This window comes from Heptranchias perlo, chromosome 11 (genome assembly GCF_035084215.1).
Source record: "Heptranchias perlo isolate sHepPer1 chromosome 11, sHepPer1.hap1, whole genome shotgun sequence".
NCBI lineage: Eukaryota > Metazoa > Chordata > Chondrichthyes > Hexanchiformes > Hexanchidae > Heptranchias > Heptranchias perlo.
In genome coordinates this window covers 9023003-9039033 of record NC_090335.1, presented here as the reverse complement: position 1 = coordinate 9039033, position 16031 = coordinate 9023003, and the positions used below count along the sequence as shown (strand labels likewise).

Genomic DNA, 16031 nt, shown 5'->3' with positions numbered 1-16031 from the left:
TCTTTCACAGGCACGATGGGCCAAATGGCCTCCTTCTGTGCTGTAAGATTCTATGATTCTAACTACAACATTACTTTAAAATAAGTTAATTGAAACACAATGATGTTGGGATTATGAAAGATAATAAGCATTTAAGGAAATACAACTGAGACTGCAATCACAATTAATTCTAGTCAAATCAAAACAGCTGAAAGGATTAAATAGGGATGTAAAGATGAATGCTGGGGAGAAGCAAAAAACATGCATCGAATCCAGTAAGCAGCAGGAGTAGGCCAATTATAACGACAAGCAAACGCAGGAGACAAAAGAAGCCAAGAGATATGCTGAATGCTGAAAGCACTGAAGGTTTGTCAAAACTTTAAACAAGTAAACAAAGGATGGAGGGAAAATTTTAGTCCACTTGAAATTATAATGAAAAGCTGGAATCTGGGAACAAAGAATTATGAAGTGGTTTCTTCACATCTGCATTTAGCCAGGAAGGAGGGCAAATTATCCAAATAAAATATCAGATTTCTATGAACGGTGGCAGAGGAGCTTAATAGTGCAAGTATACAAATAACAACGAATAAACAGCTCTTAAAATGGGCCAAGTTCCTCATTCAGATAACTTCCACCCTTGAATCTTAAACAAAATAAGGATTGAAATTTGAGAAGCTTCAAGTGATATTTTTGTACCTTTGGTAAATTCAAGCGAGATTGGAGGTGGCTGATATAAACACATTATTTAACAAAGGGATCAAGAGACTTATCTGGAAACCACAGACCAGTAAGCTTAACTTCTGTTGTAAGGGAAGTGTTGGAAATGACCTTGAGAGATCCAGTGGGTGAATACTTGGACAAGGATACCTTGGTAAAGCACAATCAGAACAGTTTCAGGAAAGGGAAGTCACATTTAACCAACCTTCTGGAGTCTTTAGGTGACATTGTTAATATGGGGACAGGAGAAATGCAGTTAATATATACTTCAATTTTTACATGGTTCCACGTTGGTGACTAATGGCTAAGATATGAAGTCTTACAATAGAAGGTAAAGTATGGCATTGGATAGAAAACTGGCTCAAAAACAGGACACAGAGCATAGGAATCAATGTAATTTTTTTGGAACTGGAAAGAGGGTTACGAGCAGCGTACCCCATGGGTTGGACATGGATCGCTCTCTATTTCTAATATATTATTAACTTGGATGATGGTATACGAAGCAAAATCTCCAAATCTGCAAATGCTACCAAAACAGGAGGCAGGGCCAATAATGAGAAACAATGCAACTGGATTTAGATCTCTTGGCTAACTGGGCCAATAGGCAACAGATGTAATTGAATATGGATAAGTAACGGTAAAATAATGGGAGCAAGGCGCCAAAGGAATATTGGAAGCAGGGATCTTCCCCATCAGATTGTTCTCTCAGCGCTCGGCCCAGGGGATGCTTAACGCCCAGGTTGGAAAGATGAAAATCTACCCCGTAAAGCTGTGGAACAGGTCACTCAGGAAGATTATAGAAGCAAAGAGGCAATGAGATGTGTTTCTAACGGGAGAAGGGATTGAGGGATATGATGAGAAGGTGGATAGATAGGATTGATCTATCACCATGGGAAGGATTATTTGGGCATAATGGCCACCCCCTTTAACTGAAAAATCATATGATCTGATAATGAAGGATGTCATTTCGCTTCATAACACAGCTCTCTGGAGCCCCAATGCACTGCGTAATCATTTTCCCAGAAAACCTGCTTATTATCGCACTTTATCCCGATTACTCTGTCATGATAGTTTGCACTTGTGAACACAATGTGAAATGGTAAGTACTTTGCAGCCAATTCATTACACATCAATGTTAAAGCGAAACATTTTTAAAAAGTGTGTCAGTCAGAGTTCGTACTCGTGAGATGACCGATTCATAAGGTCCCCAAAGAATAGCTTGAATGCTGTGATAGCATTCACTTTACCTGAGGTTACTGCACCCGTTTCTGTAGGTTTATTTTATCTGCCGTTCATCACCTGTTTCTGTAGGTTTAGTTTACCTGACAGTTCCTCACCTGTTTGCGTAGGTTTAGTTTACCTGACAGTTCCTCACCTGTTTGCGTAGGTTTAGTTTACCTGACAGTTCCTCACCTGTTTGTGTAGGTTTAGTTTATCAATCTCAGATAAAACCCATCCAACGCTTCCATCTCCTCCACAAACCAGAATGCGGAAATTGTCAAATTTTTGAAACAATCGTAAACTGAAAGAAAAGAGAAACAACTTATTAAAAGACCAACTCTGCTAATCGATAGCTGAACAGAGATTCAATTGAAACCTGCTCAATGTAAAGTGAAAGTTTCCGAGAATCAATGCTGTTGTGAGAATGTAAGGCACTTCAGAAAGCAGCTGGGGCTCTTCCCAATCAGCCTTCAGACCAGTCTGAAACGCTTACTTCCACACAGGAGCCTTTCTGTGCACATTCACAGGCAGTCCCAGTAACTGCTGCAGCTCAGCATGTGCATGGAAAACCAAAAATGGGATGCTACTGAGACCTTTTTATCAAAATAGAAACAAAAGATTTTTAAAAATCTATACTCAATTGCATACGGACGATTGCACAAGTCGGCGATCATGAAGGATATGGACCTTCACACACAAAAGGGCTTTTAACCTTTCAAAGCACACGGCTCTTCCGGACTCAGTCAGCAAAGCTGGGGTTCTGCCAAATTCTGTCCTCCGAGTTTACACTGGCTAACAGAAGAATACGTAATATTACAAACTAAATATTCTGTAATGATCAGTAATTATTAATACATAATCAATAACTATCAGATAGATAGACACGTGCATTCACAGGACAGTTCCTTTGTCAATTCATCTGAAAATATTTTCAAAATCTTCCTTACCCAAGATGAGGTCCTCCATTCATAAGATCGAAGACCTGAGCTGGATTTAACAACTGTTTGAACCTCCGGAGGAACTTGACTCCCTGATTGTCTCCACTCTTAGAGTTGACAAAAACTAGAAGTGGGCTGGCGCAAGATGGTGGGCAAGTGGCCTTCCAGAAACCTGCAATAAACAACAGTCGGCACATCAAGCTCACCCTGTCTTACGCCATCCAATAGGGCTGGCATAACACCATGAAACAGGAAGATCAGCAATAGTTCTGCTCACTTGGATGGGCTCGCTGCTACAAGTGCAAATTCATACAATTTCTCTTCTATTGCTTCACCACATTGGGCAATTTACCATTGGTTCAGATGTGTCACAGAAACAACTTGCATTTATATAGCGCATCACCATTTATACAGCCAAATTCCAAGTGCTTGCCCACCAAAGAAGTACTTTTGAAGTGCAGTCACTGTTATGCAGCAAATAACAAATGAGATAAATGACCAGTTAATCTATTTTTTGATGGTGTTGGTTGAGGGAGGAATACTGCCCAGGACACAAGGGGAACTCCCTGCGCTTCTTCGAATATTCCCATGGAAACTTTCATACCCAATAAACAGGCAGACTTGCTTTAATGTTTGATCAGAAAGATAGCTCCTCCAACAGCGCAGCATTCCCTCAGTACTCCACTGAAGCGTCATTGTTAGGTTGTGAGATTTTCAACCATTTTATCATGGATGGGGGACTTATAATTTATATTCAAATATATTTTTATCAAGTTTTAAAGGGGTTCGATTCTCAGGATAGCCACATTATGGGATGCAGATCACAAGTTGGATGAAGTGTCTGTTTCAATGGCCTCAGACAATAGAAGCTCATTAAATAAAACCATCCCAGCAAACATTCACACCGTAGGGATTGGAACGCATCATTCTCCGAGCTTTGCAGGAGCTAGTTTCACGGGGTCCACAATCACGGGAGCGGTAGCAGCCTTCAAAGGCAGCTCTGCAGGCCAACCCCCAAACAGGGAAGGAGTCAGGAAGAAACTGCTTAACTTCCTGTCCCAAGACATCACAAAAGACACAAAGACATACGTTTGAAGTCAGTTTGCTAAGAGAGGAAGGTAAGCCTGTCTACCTTAAGTGAGTGAGTGACCAGTCCTAGAGTAAACCTTGGTCCAATTCAGTGATAGGTCTAATCAAAGGAAAGTGTTAGTTAGCTCATTGATTAAGACAGAGGGGGCTGAGTTTAAGAAAGAAATAACTTGCATTTATATAGCGCCTTTCATGACCCAGGATGTCCCAAACTACTTTACAGCCAATGAAGTACATTTCAAGTGTTGTAATGTAAGAACATTTACTATTTTCTCTATGATGATGAGGAACTGAAATGAGTTCAATTAGGGTGAAATCTGTTGCAACTGTTACTTTGTATATTCACTTGCTGCCTATAAAATAAAGCAGCTTAGCGATTCATATCCTGCCAGTCTCACTGAAGGATTAATCAGTCCACTTTTTGGAAGATTCACGTAGCGTATATAAGTGGACGTGCGAGATCACCATATTTACTTCACATAACAAGGGGTCTCATTGTTAGACCCCAGGTCTAGACACTGGTTTGCAAAAGTCAACTTCTAATCGCGAGGGTGTAGATTTGCTTACGAGAGATTTTGGTGACTCCAAGAAAGAATATTTAAGGCAGATCCAAAATTTGTAACAGTCAGCCGAGGTTATGTGCTAGAGTGGGGACAGAAACCACAACCTTCTGACTCAAGGCAAATGTGCTCCCAACGGAACCAAGCTGGCATTTGTTACAAAAGTTGTTTTTGTCTCCTTATATCTATTGCCATGTGATCCAGGAAAATTGCTTACTACAGTTTCTGCAATAGTGCTAAATCATCTGCAAAATCTAGACCTTCAACTACTCGCAAACTGCTCCATCTGAGTCCACTACTCTTTTCTCCACTCATGCGTTATCAGCTCGAGTGCTAGTCCAAACAACAGGGTGACGAGATACATCCCTGCCAGACACCTGCCCCTATTCCAAATCATTCTCGTTCTATTCTCCAATTTAGTCTAACATTCCGTTCTGTCCCCACTATGCACATTTGTCGGTGTGTCACTCCATCATGGTTATCAAGGTCTTTTCAAAAACAATGAAGTTAATGATAAAGTTGACACCTTAGGGCAATCCGGCAGGCTAAAGCCCAGCCTGATGGGAGCACAGATGGAGAATCAGACACGTAATTCAGTGCACCTAATTTCCAGATTGACTGGCAAGTCAGGTGCATTGACCTCCATGTCCGATTCCCTGATCAGTGTTCCCACTGAGTGAGGCTCTAACCTGGAAGCGTAGCTTTGCTGAATGCACCCTTCTTGTTTGTTCATAGTTTTGTCTATGACATTGTGGAATTCCAACATCTGATTGTGGCAGCAGTATGTATGATCAATAGGATGCACTGCAGCAGCTCGCCAAGGTTACTTTGACAAAACCTCCCTCCCCTGCGACCATCCACTTCACAGAGAGACAAGAGCAGCAATGTCTTGGGAACACTATTACCTCCAAGTCACACACTATCCTGACTTGGACGTATTTCACTGTTCCTTCATCTTCTCTGGGTCAGAATCCTGTAATTCCCTATGTCAAAACCATTGTGGGAGCACCACAATGACAAGGAGTACAGCGGTTCAAAGAGAAGGTCTACCATCACATTCTCAGAGCAACTAGAGATGGGCAATAAATGTGGTTTTGCCAGCATTGCCTACATCCCTAAAAACAAATCTTTTTTAAAAATTTGAAATTATTTTGTTTAAGTCAAGATGACCCACTGATTTGGGGAAGCATGGCGTGTTCATTATTTTGTATTATTACATAAAAATAAGTTGCACTGATGGAAATAAGTGAATCTAATCATAAGTGTTACTCGATTTTTATGCATGCTGTGAAATAAAGCAGCTTAGCAATTTGTATCTGGCTTTGTCTCACTAAGTGCTTGCTCAGTCCTCCTTCGGAGAGATTGAAAGAGACGAATATCCAGTTCAGGTCATAAGGGGATACTCTTGTTACACACTACGTTATGCTGTTGTATTGCTAGATATTGGGCAGTATGGGCTCGCCCCTGAACTCAAGATACTCAGACCACTGTCAGGAGCAACCAGCACCGCAGTATCTAAGGCAAGACCATAAACTTGTAACAGAGGTACATCACCAAACAGAGTTATACCATCAGAGTTACATTACCAAACAGAGTTATACCATCAGAGTTACATTACCAAACAGAGCTATACCACCACCATTACCAAACAGAGCTATACCACCACCAAACAGAGCTATACCACCACCAAACAGAGCTATACCACCACCAAACAGAGCTATACCACCACCATACAGAGCTATACCACCACCATACAGAGCTATACCACCACCAAACAGAGCTATACCACCACCAAACAGAGCTATACCACCACCAAACAGAGCTATACCACCACCAAACAGAGCTATACCACCGACGTCTGCTAAACAGAAACAAGTTTAAAAATACCATACGCATAACCTGCAGCAAACAGTCCCCTTACCAGAGAAATTCAAACTCTTCAGTAATTTCTGCATGTACTAAATGTGTTTAACCATTATGGGACTTTATCCTGACTTCACTGAGTGGGTACAAATCTTACAGGCAAGCCGTTGTGAGGAACTACAGGTACGAAGAAAGGTAATGGGGTAACCCCATGCTCCTACAGTCCCAGCAGGAGTTTCACACTCAGAGACACGTGTAGGCCAGACTGGGTGGGGGTGGCAGCTTCCTTTCTCCAAATGACGGCAGTGAACCAGTTGGACTTTTACAACAATCTGGCAACTTTCATGGTCAAAATGTTTCTGTTGCAAATACACGAGTTACCAGATTTTACTGAATGCAGTCTCATAACTTTCCATGGTAGGATTTGAACTCAGGGCCTCTGGGTTGCTAGCCCAGTAGCACCATCACTACAATGCCCGACCTGTAGATCTATGAGTCTAATCATTTTAAATAAATGATGAGTGTCAACCTTGGCTCAGTGAGGCCACTCTCACCTAAATCAGAAGATCATGGGTTCAAGTCGCACTCCAGAGACTTCAGCACATAATCCAGGCTGACACTCCCACTGCAGTACTGAGGGAGTGCTGCTCTGTTGGAGTGTCATCTTTCGGATAGAGACGTTAAACAGAGGCCCCGTTTGCCTTCTCGAGTGGGTGTAAAAGATCCAATGGCACTATTTCAAAGAGCAGAGAAGTTCTCCCCGGTGTCCTGGCCAACGTTTATCCCTCAACCAATATAACCAAAACAGATGATCTGGTCATTCACCTAATTGCTGTTTGTGGGAACTTGCTGCACGCAACCTGGTTGTGCGTTTCCCTACATTACAACAGTAACTTCACTTCAAAAGTACTTCATTGACTGTGAAGCACTTTGGGTTGCCCTGAGGATGTGAAAGGTGCTGTATAAATGCAAGTCCTTTAAATTCTCTTTAAACACTGGTGAGGTTTGTAACTATGGCGAATCTCCAACAAACAGGGTTAACAGCCAGCACTGGCAGGCGATCAGATGATGATCAGCAGCCCACAGCTGCTCAGGTAAAGGCCGAGAAAACAGTGCCTTCCAGCAGAGCACTGTACTTCAGAGAGTAGAATCACGCCTCAGCAGGCAGCCAGTGAATCCTCAGCTAGGCACTGTCACCATTCATTTCATTTGTAAAGCTTCACCATGTGCAGTTTCTCATTGTTTAGTGAAAACGGAAAAGGACATAGCCCTTTAGCCAATGTGAGGGCCGCCAAGGGAAACTGGCAATGTCTCACCAGAACGTGGGGCACAGTCACACCGTGCAACTGTTTACATCTGGAAGAACACATCGGCAGCACAGAGCCTATTGACTTAGAAAGCATGATTGAGCAAAATGGGACTCAAGTATTAAAAATAGAAACAGCACTCAGAATGGGGTTATTAAAAATAGAAATGGCCCAGGGCCGCGCAGAGTGCAACAACAACTTGCAATTATATAACGCCTTTAACACTGTAAAACGTCACAAGGCACTTCACAGGAGTGATATCAAATAAAATTTGACACCAAGCCACATAAGCAGATTTTAGGACAGGTGAAAGAGGAAAGTTTTAAGGAGGAGAGAGACGTAGAGAGGCAGACAGATGTGGGAGGGAATTCCTTAGGGCCTAGGCAGCTAAAGGCACGGCCGCCAATAGTGGAGCGATGAAAATCGGGGATGTGCAAGAGGCCAGAAATGGAAAGTTATAGGGATGGAGGAGGTTGTAGAAATAGGGAGAGACAAGACCATGGAGGGATTTGAACACAAGGATGAGAATTTTAAAACTCAGATGTTGCCGGACGAGTTGCCGATGTAGGTCAGCAAGCACAGGGGTACACAAAGCAAAAGGGCATGGACACCTCAGTCATGGAGTCTCGATGCAGATGAAAAGATTTGTTTGTGCAAATGACCAACTTTTATTAGATTGTTTCGTTGCCCAACCGAGTCAACTGAACTTTTTATTCTCTGGAAGCTGTAATATCACTTCAAATTATTCTGTTATTGAAGTTTACTAATGCCACTTTCAATTTGGAGACCAGGTCTGTCTTATTGTTTTATTCCCCTTCCTTCCTAAGTTTGCTTCTGATTGACCTTTTAACAAGCCCTTAACCGACCTTAACAAGCAAAATACTTTTTATCCCCATTATTTCTGTGGACGCCCTTTCAGATTGTGGTGAAAACAGATGATGTCTGTAACTGCTCCCTATTGGCCTGTGTACGCAGTTGACTTTTTTTGTTCAAAATTAGCACACGGAGGAAACTGTGGCCAACCCGGGATACGTTTCCTCCCGGTTAATTATGAAGAAAGAAACATTTCAACTACAAAAAAATCTCACTCCACACCACAGATAATTTGTCAGCCTAAAAAATAATTGAATTATCCTCTGCCGAACTTGCACTGAAGAGACTTCCTTAACAGGCCAGGAATTGTGGGCATAGAGACATCATTCACGTTTGTTCCCTCTCGCTCCCTCTCGGAATAATTGCAGTGCACTTGAAGGCCTGACATCCCAATGGGAAGCAGATACTCAAGTCAAGATCTCAGGCAAAAAGTTTCAGATGGAACTGGAGAGTGATCTGACCCGGATGTTAGGAGAACTAATGAATCTCCTGTGGCATTGCTCACAGATAAAACAGGAATAACTGCACACAAGCATAAACCAGTAAATGTGAATCATGTCAGCTACATCCATAAATAATCTGTCACTTGACCACTCCTATCCCTCCTCATATATTAACAGAAGAAAAGCACAACTATACAATTCAGTATATTGTATTTAAATAGATCATTGACTATTCTGAGCCAACAGTGATGAGGCATGTTCCCGTGTGGACTGATGTTTGTTTCAGGGCCGAGGAGCATGTTAATGAGGTGCTCTAATGGTGAGCTCAGATAGTTTTACATATATAGTAATTAGAAATACATAAATAAACACTAGCAGGTCTCCTGTGTCATTGCTCACTGCTAGTCTGCGACCTGGAGTGCAGTTTCTGATTTTTTCCGCTATCCATCTAAACGAGACAACTGTTGGCCCATCGCTGTTAAACAGCAAACTTACCGAAGCAACACATGACATGACTGACACTAGGTAAAACTGTTACACACCTTACTGATACACAGGGCCTCGCAGGTATAATATCTATAACACTCTCTACTGATCACTTTACAAGACTTGCTTAAAATGCAAGTAAATATGTTTGCTCTTCCCTCCCCAAAACCTTATTGTCAGCTATTTACATCATAATTTTTTGCTGTACCTCGTACAGTGAATTTGCGGTACTCGTTCTTAAAAAAAAAATATACAGTGAGTTATGATCTGGAATGCACGGCCTGAAAGGGTGGTGGAAGCAGATTCAACAATAACTTTCAAAAGGGATTTGGATAGTTACTTGAAAAGGAAAATTTTGCAGGACTATGGGGCAAGAGCAGGGGAATGGGACTAATAGGACAGCTCTTTCAAAGAGCCGGTACAGGCACGACGGGCCTCCTTCTGTGCAGTATGATTCTATTCAAGTATTTTGTTTGTTTGTTTATTCATTCTTTCCTCCTCCCTCCCCAAAACCTTTCTTCTTTCCCTACAGTTATTTACATGACTATAAATGAAATGCTCTCCCTTCCCCCCCACCCCACCTTTACGCCCCACGGTAGGTTGGTAGGTCTTGCGGAAGCTGTCCATGAAAAAGCACTGCCCGGAGAGGTTTTACTCCCACTGTCAAGTCTCCGATGAGCAGAAGTTCATTTGTCATTCTGCTGCCCTGACTGAAGAACTTTGGGCTAAATTGCCCCATACACCCTCCACTACAAGCCCCGTCACTAACATCAGACCAGCTCAGCGACATTAAAAAAAACTCATCCCAAACAAAACCACACATCTGGGATGCTTTTGGTCTGTTTGGTTTGGCTTTTCACTGCTTTAACCAGCTGATACACCATTTCTAGGGCAGGATGTGCATCGGACCTTTATGTGGGGGGTTTTGTGCTTTGATCTTGTGCCAGCAGCAACTTCAATGTAGATGCCAGTGTCAGGTTGCCCTGTGTCCTTGTCGCCCACAACCATTCAGACAAGGGGAATACACAAATGGGACATCATTGAGAGATAAACAGCAAGTTAATATTTGATACTTTAATACCTACTGCAGATACAAACATTTATCCTACATTATAGTATTTGAACATTGCATTAAAACCAGAAGCATCCTCCACACAATTAACACTAACAGCCAATAACTATTAAATCAAAAATTTTAATGTAGCAAGAAATTAAGTAGATTATAATTTATGGTGTGGAGATGCCGGTGATGGACTGGGGTGGACAAATGTAAGGAATCTTACAACACCAGGTTATAGTCCAACAAATTTATTTTAAAATCACAAGCTTTCGGAGATTATCTCCTTCGTCATCTGACGAAGGAGATAATCTCCGAAAGCTTGTGATTTTAAAATAAATTTGTTGGACTATAACCTGGTGTTGTAAGATTCCTATAATTTATGGCAGAGATATTGTGTTACATAATTTCACCCAGCCTCATACTGTTGCTTCTGCAACAAGAATTTGGATTCAGTTAATTTGGGCCACAGCTCCTTAAGCACCATTAGCTCTTAAAACACCAGTTACAGCCTTTCTCATGTTGAATGCATGGAGTGCCTGGCTATTCAGCAGACTATGGGTGTCCTGAAACTTAAGGTTTAGTGTTGCTACAAAGCAGGGTGTAGTGTAAATCCAGAGTTAAGGCCTGACCTAACTATGGAGCAAAACAGACTTGAGGGAGTCTCACTCCACTTCGCTCTGGTGTCAGGTCAGCCTCTGACTTTGGATTCAAGCTGCATCTACCCTGTAATTGCAGGGTCGGTGAGAAGCCAAAAAACTTGACACTACAGTGTTCCATTGTCCAGCTGGGTGGGGCTGCCCTTGCCTGGTTCCATTCTTACCTATCAAATTGTAGTCAGAGGTTCCCCTGCAATGGCTTCTTTTCCTACCCCCGAACCGTTAGCTCACGAGTGCCCCAAGGATCCATCCTTCGCCCCCTGCTATTTCTCATCTACTTGCTGCCCCTCAGTGATGTAATCCATTACATCCACATGTACACTAATGACACCTAGTTCTACCTCACCACCACCTCCCTTGACCCCTTCATTGCCTCTGATTTATCACACTGCTTTTCCGACATCCAGTCCTGGATGAGGGGAAAGTTCCTCCAATTAAACATTGAGAAAATCGAAGCCATTGTCTTCAGTCCCCGCCACAAATTCCGTCCCTCTCTCTGCCCACTGTCTGAGGCTGAACCAGACAATTTGCAACCTCGGCGTCCTAGTTGACTCTGAGCTGAGCTTCCGACCCCATACCCTCTCCATCACCAAGGCCGCCGAGATCCACCCCCACAACATCAACTGTCTCCGCTCCTGCCTCCGCTCATCTGCTGCTGAAACCCTCATCCATGCCTTTGTTACCTCTGGATTCGACTACTGTTGGCCGGCTTCCCATCTTCCACCCTCCATTAACTTGAGCTCATCCAAAACTCTGCTGCCCGTATCCTAACTTGCACCAAGTCCCGTTCACCCATCACCCCTGTGCTCGCTGACCTACATTGGCTCCCCGTCCGGGGACGCCTCGATTTTAAAATTCTCATCCTTGTGTTCAAATCCTTCCATGTCCTCGCCCCTCCCTATCTCTGCAACCTCCTCCGGCCCTACAACCGCCGAGATCTCTGCGCTCCTCCAATTCTTGCCTCTTCCACGTCCCCGAATTTAATCACTCCACCATTAGCGGCTGTGCCTTCAGCTGCCTAGGCCCAAAGCTTTGGAATTCCCTCCCTAAACCTCTCCACCTCCTTTAAGTTGCCCCTTAAAACCTACCTCTTCAACTAAGCTTTTAATCACCTATCCTTATATCTCCTTCTTTAGCTCACTGTTAATTTTTGTCTGGTAACGCTCCTGTGAAGTGCCTTGGGACGTCTTACTACGTTAAAGGCACTATATAAATGCAAGTCTTTGTTGTTGTAATCATGCCCTGAGAGTTAATAATTTAATAGCAGTCGATAACTGAATTTGGCACCAGGTGACTTTACCTTTTCCTGCAATTGATGCATCAAAGGACTGCCCCTTTAATGCAAGTTAATAATTGCTCCATGTGGTGGGATGTTGGTACACAATGAATGCACAATGTCAATACAACCACTGGAATACATTCTGTTATTAGAAACAGGAGTAGGCCATTCAGCCCCTCGATCATGGCTGATCTGTTTCTCAACTCCATCTACCCCGCCTTGGTCCCGTAACCCTTAATACCCTTACCTAACAAAAATTTATCAATCTCAGTTTTGAATTTTCAACTGAACCCCCAGCTGAAACAGCTTTTTGGGGAGAGAGTTCCAGATTTCCACTATCCTTTGAGTGAAGAAGTGCTTCCTGACATCACCCCTGAACTGCCTAGCTCTAATTTTAAGGCGTGTTCTGGACTCCTCCACCAGAGGAAATAGGGTAGATGGAGAGAAACTGTCAACTCCTTTAATCATCTTAAACACAATTATTGCATTACTACATCAAACGTTAGTCATCCTTGCAGACGTGATTCAAATTCACGGGTTTCACGTACAAATTCGCATTAAAATACTGTAAGAAATCAACTCTGTGAAAATCAACGTCAGGAAACGAGAACTGGAGATTCTCACCACATCGCGATGTTAATTGACAAACAGAAGCCCAGTAATGGCAATGGGTCTTGTTAGTGTCGTTACTTACCATCAGAATCAATGCTATTCAGTGCAGTGGGAGGGATGATAGACACTTTGCACTGGCCCAGAGGACATTTTCGGGGATACAGTTCCTTGCAGGCGGTGTGCACCTGGCAGAGAGAGAGAGAGAGAGAGAGCGCGTCCAATAGTTACAAGGATTGATAAGAAAACAGCATGTGTTGAGTAATTTTTTTTTCTGTTAGTAGATGGCCTGGAGAACATTTCGGTAAGACATTAATAAAATATTACAAGCTTGAAAAGCCTCGAACAGGAGATTTTATTGGTTAAAGCAGAAAGAAAATGATAAAAAAAATTAATGCCACTGTCATTTGTTAAGTTGATACAATGGAAAGATTTGTAAATGTACATTTAAGGAGAATTACAAGATTTATTACAATATTGGGTGGAAACACTAAGAAGCCTAATTATTACCCGCAGGCAAATTGTCTTTAATTAAGGAGCGGGATGTCACTGTCGGGGAACGGAACTCTTCCCATTTCACGCACCCAGGCAATATCGAGCACTGCCATGTCAGGCACTGCACAGCCGGATGCAGAGTAAAGGTCCTCAAACTCCACCCCAACATTGTGCCTCAGGCAAATGATGGACGATTATCCTCGTCAACCACCACACCAATTCGAGCGGGCGAGTGCGAGGGGGGGGGGGGGGGGAAGAGAGCGAGCGCGAGGGGGGGGTGGGGGGGGAGGAAGAGAGCGAGCGCGAGGGGGGGGGGGGGGAAGGGAGCGAGCGCGAGGGGGGGGGGGGGTGAAGAGAGCGAGCGCGAGGGGGGGGGGGGGAAGAGAGCGAGCGCGAGGGGGGGGTGGGGAAAGAGAGCGAGCGCGAGGGGGGGGTGGGGAAAGAGAGCGAGCGCGAGGGGGGGGGGGGAAGAGAGCGAGCGCGAGGGGGGGGGGGAAAGAGAGCGAGCGCGAGGGGGGGGTGGGGGGGGAGGAAGAGAGCGAGCGCGAGGGGGGGGGGGGGAAGGGAGCGAGCGCGAGGGGGGGGGGGGGAAGGGAGCGAGCGCGAGGGGGGGGGGGGGAAGGGAGCGAGCGCGAGGGGGGGGGGGAAGGGAGCGAGCGCGAGGGGGGGGGGGGGAAGGGAGCGAGCGCGAGGGGGGGGGGGGAGGAAGAGAGCGAGCGCGAGGGGGGGGGGGGGAGGAAGAGAGCGAGCGCGAGGGGGGGGGGGGGGAAGAGAGCGAGCGTGAGGGGGGGGGGGAAGAGAGCGAGCGCGAGGTGGGGGGAAGAGAGCGAGCGGGGGGGGGGGGGAAGAGAGCGAGCGGGGGGGGGGGGGGGGGGAAGAGAGCGAGCGGGGGGGGGGGGGGGGGAGAGAGCGAGTGGGGGGGGGGGGAGAGAGCGAGCGGGGGGGGGGGGGGGGGGAGAGCGGGGGGGAAGAGAGCGAGCGCGAGGAGGGGGGGGAAAGAGAGCGAGCGGGGGGGGGGGGGGAGAGCGAGCGCGAGGGGGGGGGGGGGAGAGAGCGAGCGCGAGGGGGGGGGAAGAGAGCGAGCGCGAGGAGGGGGGGAAGAGAGCGAGCGCGAGGAGGGGGGAAGAGAGCGAGCGCGAGGAGGGGGGAAGAGAGCGAGCGCGAGGAGGGGGGAAGAGAGCGAGCGCGAGGGGGGGGGAAGAGAGCGAGCGCGAGGGGGGGGGAAGAGAGCGGGGGGGAAGAGAGCGAGCGTGAGGTGGGGGGAAGAGAGCGAGCGCGAGGGGGGGGGGGAAGAGAGCGAGCGCGAGGTGGGGGGAAGAGAGCGAGCGGGGGGGGGGGGGGGGGAAGAGAGCGAGCGGGGGGGGGGGGGGGGAGAGAGCGAGTGGGGGGGGGGGGGAGAGCGCGAGCGGGGGGGGGGGGGGGGGGGAGAGCGGGGGGGAAGAGAGCGAGCGCGAGGAGGGGGGGGAAAGAGAGCGAGCGGGGGGGGGGGGGGGAGAGCGAGCGCGAGGGGGGGGGGGGGGAGAGAGCGAGCGCGAGGGGGGGGGGGGGGAGAGAGCGAGCGCGAGGGGGGGGGAAGAGAGCGAGCGCGAGGAGGGGGGAAGAGAGCGAGCGCGAGGAGGGGGGAAGAGAGCGAGCGCGAGGAGGGGGGAAGAGAGCGAGCGCGAGGAGGGGGGAAGAGAGCGAGCGCGAGGGGGGGGGAAGAGAGCGAGCGCGAGGGGGGGGGAAGAGAGCGGGGGGGAAGAGAGCGAGCGTGAGGTGGGGGGAAGAGAGCGAGCGCGAGGGGGGGGGGAAGAGAGCGAGCGCGAGGGGGGGGGGGGAAGAGAGCGGGGGGGAAGAGAGCGAGCGTGAGGTGGGGGGAAGAGAGCGAGCGCGAGGGGGGGGGAAGAGAGCGAGCGCGAGGGGGGGGGGGGAAGAGAGCGAGCGCGAGGGGGGGGGGGGAAGAGAGCGGGGGGGAAGAGAGCGAGCGTGAGGTGGGGGGAAGAGAGCGAGCGCGAGGGGGGGGGAAGAGAGCGAGCGCGAGGGGGGGGGAAGAGAGCGAGCGCGAGGGGGGGGGGGGAAGAGAGCGAGCGCGAGGGGGGGGGGGGAAGAGAGCGAGCGCGAGGGGGGGGGGGAAGAGAGCGAGCGCGAGGGGGGGGAAGAGAGCGAGCGCGAGGGGGGGGGAAGAGAGCGAGCGCGAGGGGGGGGGAAGAGAGCGAGCGCGAGGGGGGGGGAAGAGAGCGAGCGCGAGGGGGGGGGAAGAGAGCGAGCGCGAGGGGGGGGGAAGAGAGCGAGCGCGAGGGGGGGGGAAGAGAGCGAGCGCGAGGGGGGGGGGGGGAAGAGAGCGAGCGCGAGGGGGGGGGGGGGAAGAGAGCGAGCGCGAGGGGGGGGGGGGAAGAGAGCGAGCGCGAGGGGGGGGGAAGAGAGCGAGCGCGAGGGGGGGGGAAGAGAGCGAGCGCGAGGGGGGGGGAAGAGAGCGA

General features: G+C 47.5%; 1 protein-coding gene across 2 annotated transcripts in view; it reads right to left on the bottom strand.

The window, feature by feature from the left end:
* Positions 1 to 16031, bottom strand: part of dgkh (diacylglycerol kinase, eta) — a 465735-nt gene that overhangs the window by 134666 nt on the left and 315038 nt on the right. For both annotated transcript variants that reach the window (XM_067992509.1, XM_067992508.1), the window contains exons 9-11: positions 13166 to 13268; positions 2865 to 3027; positions 2110 to 2218 (exon numbers count right to left, since the gene is read on the bottom strand). In XM_067992509.1, the coding sequence (XP_067848610.1) occupies positions 2110 to 2218; positions 2865 to 3027; positions 13166 to 13268 (375 nt within the window). The remainder of the gene's footprint in view (positions 1 to 2109; positions 2219 to 2864; positions 3028 to 13165; positions 13269 to 16031) is intronic.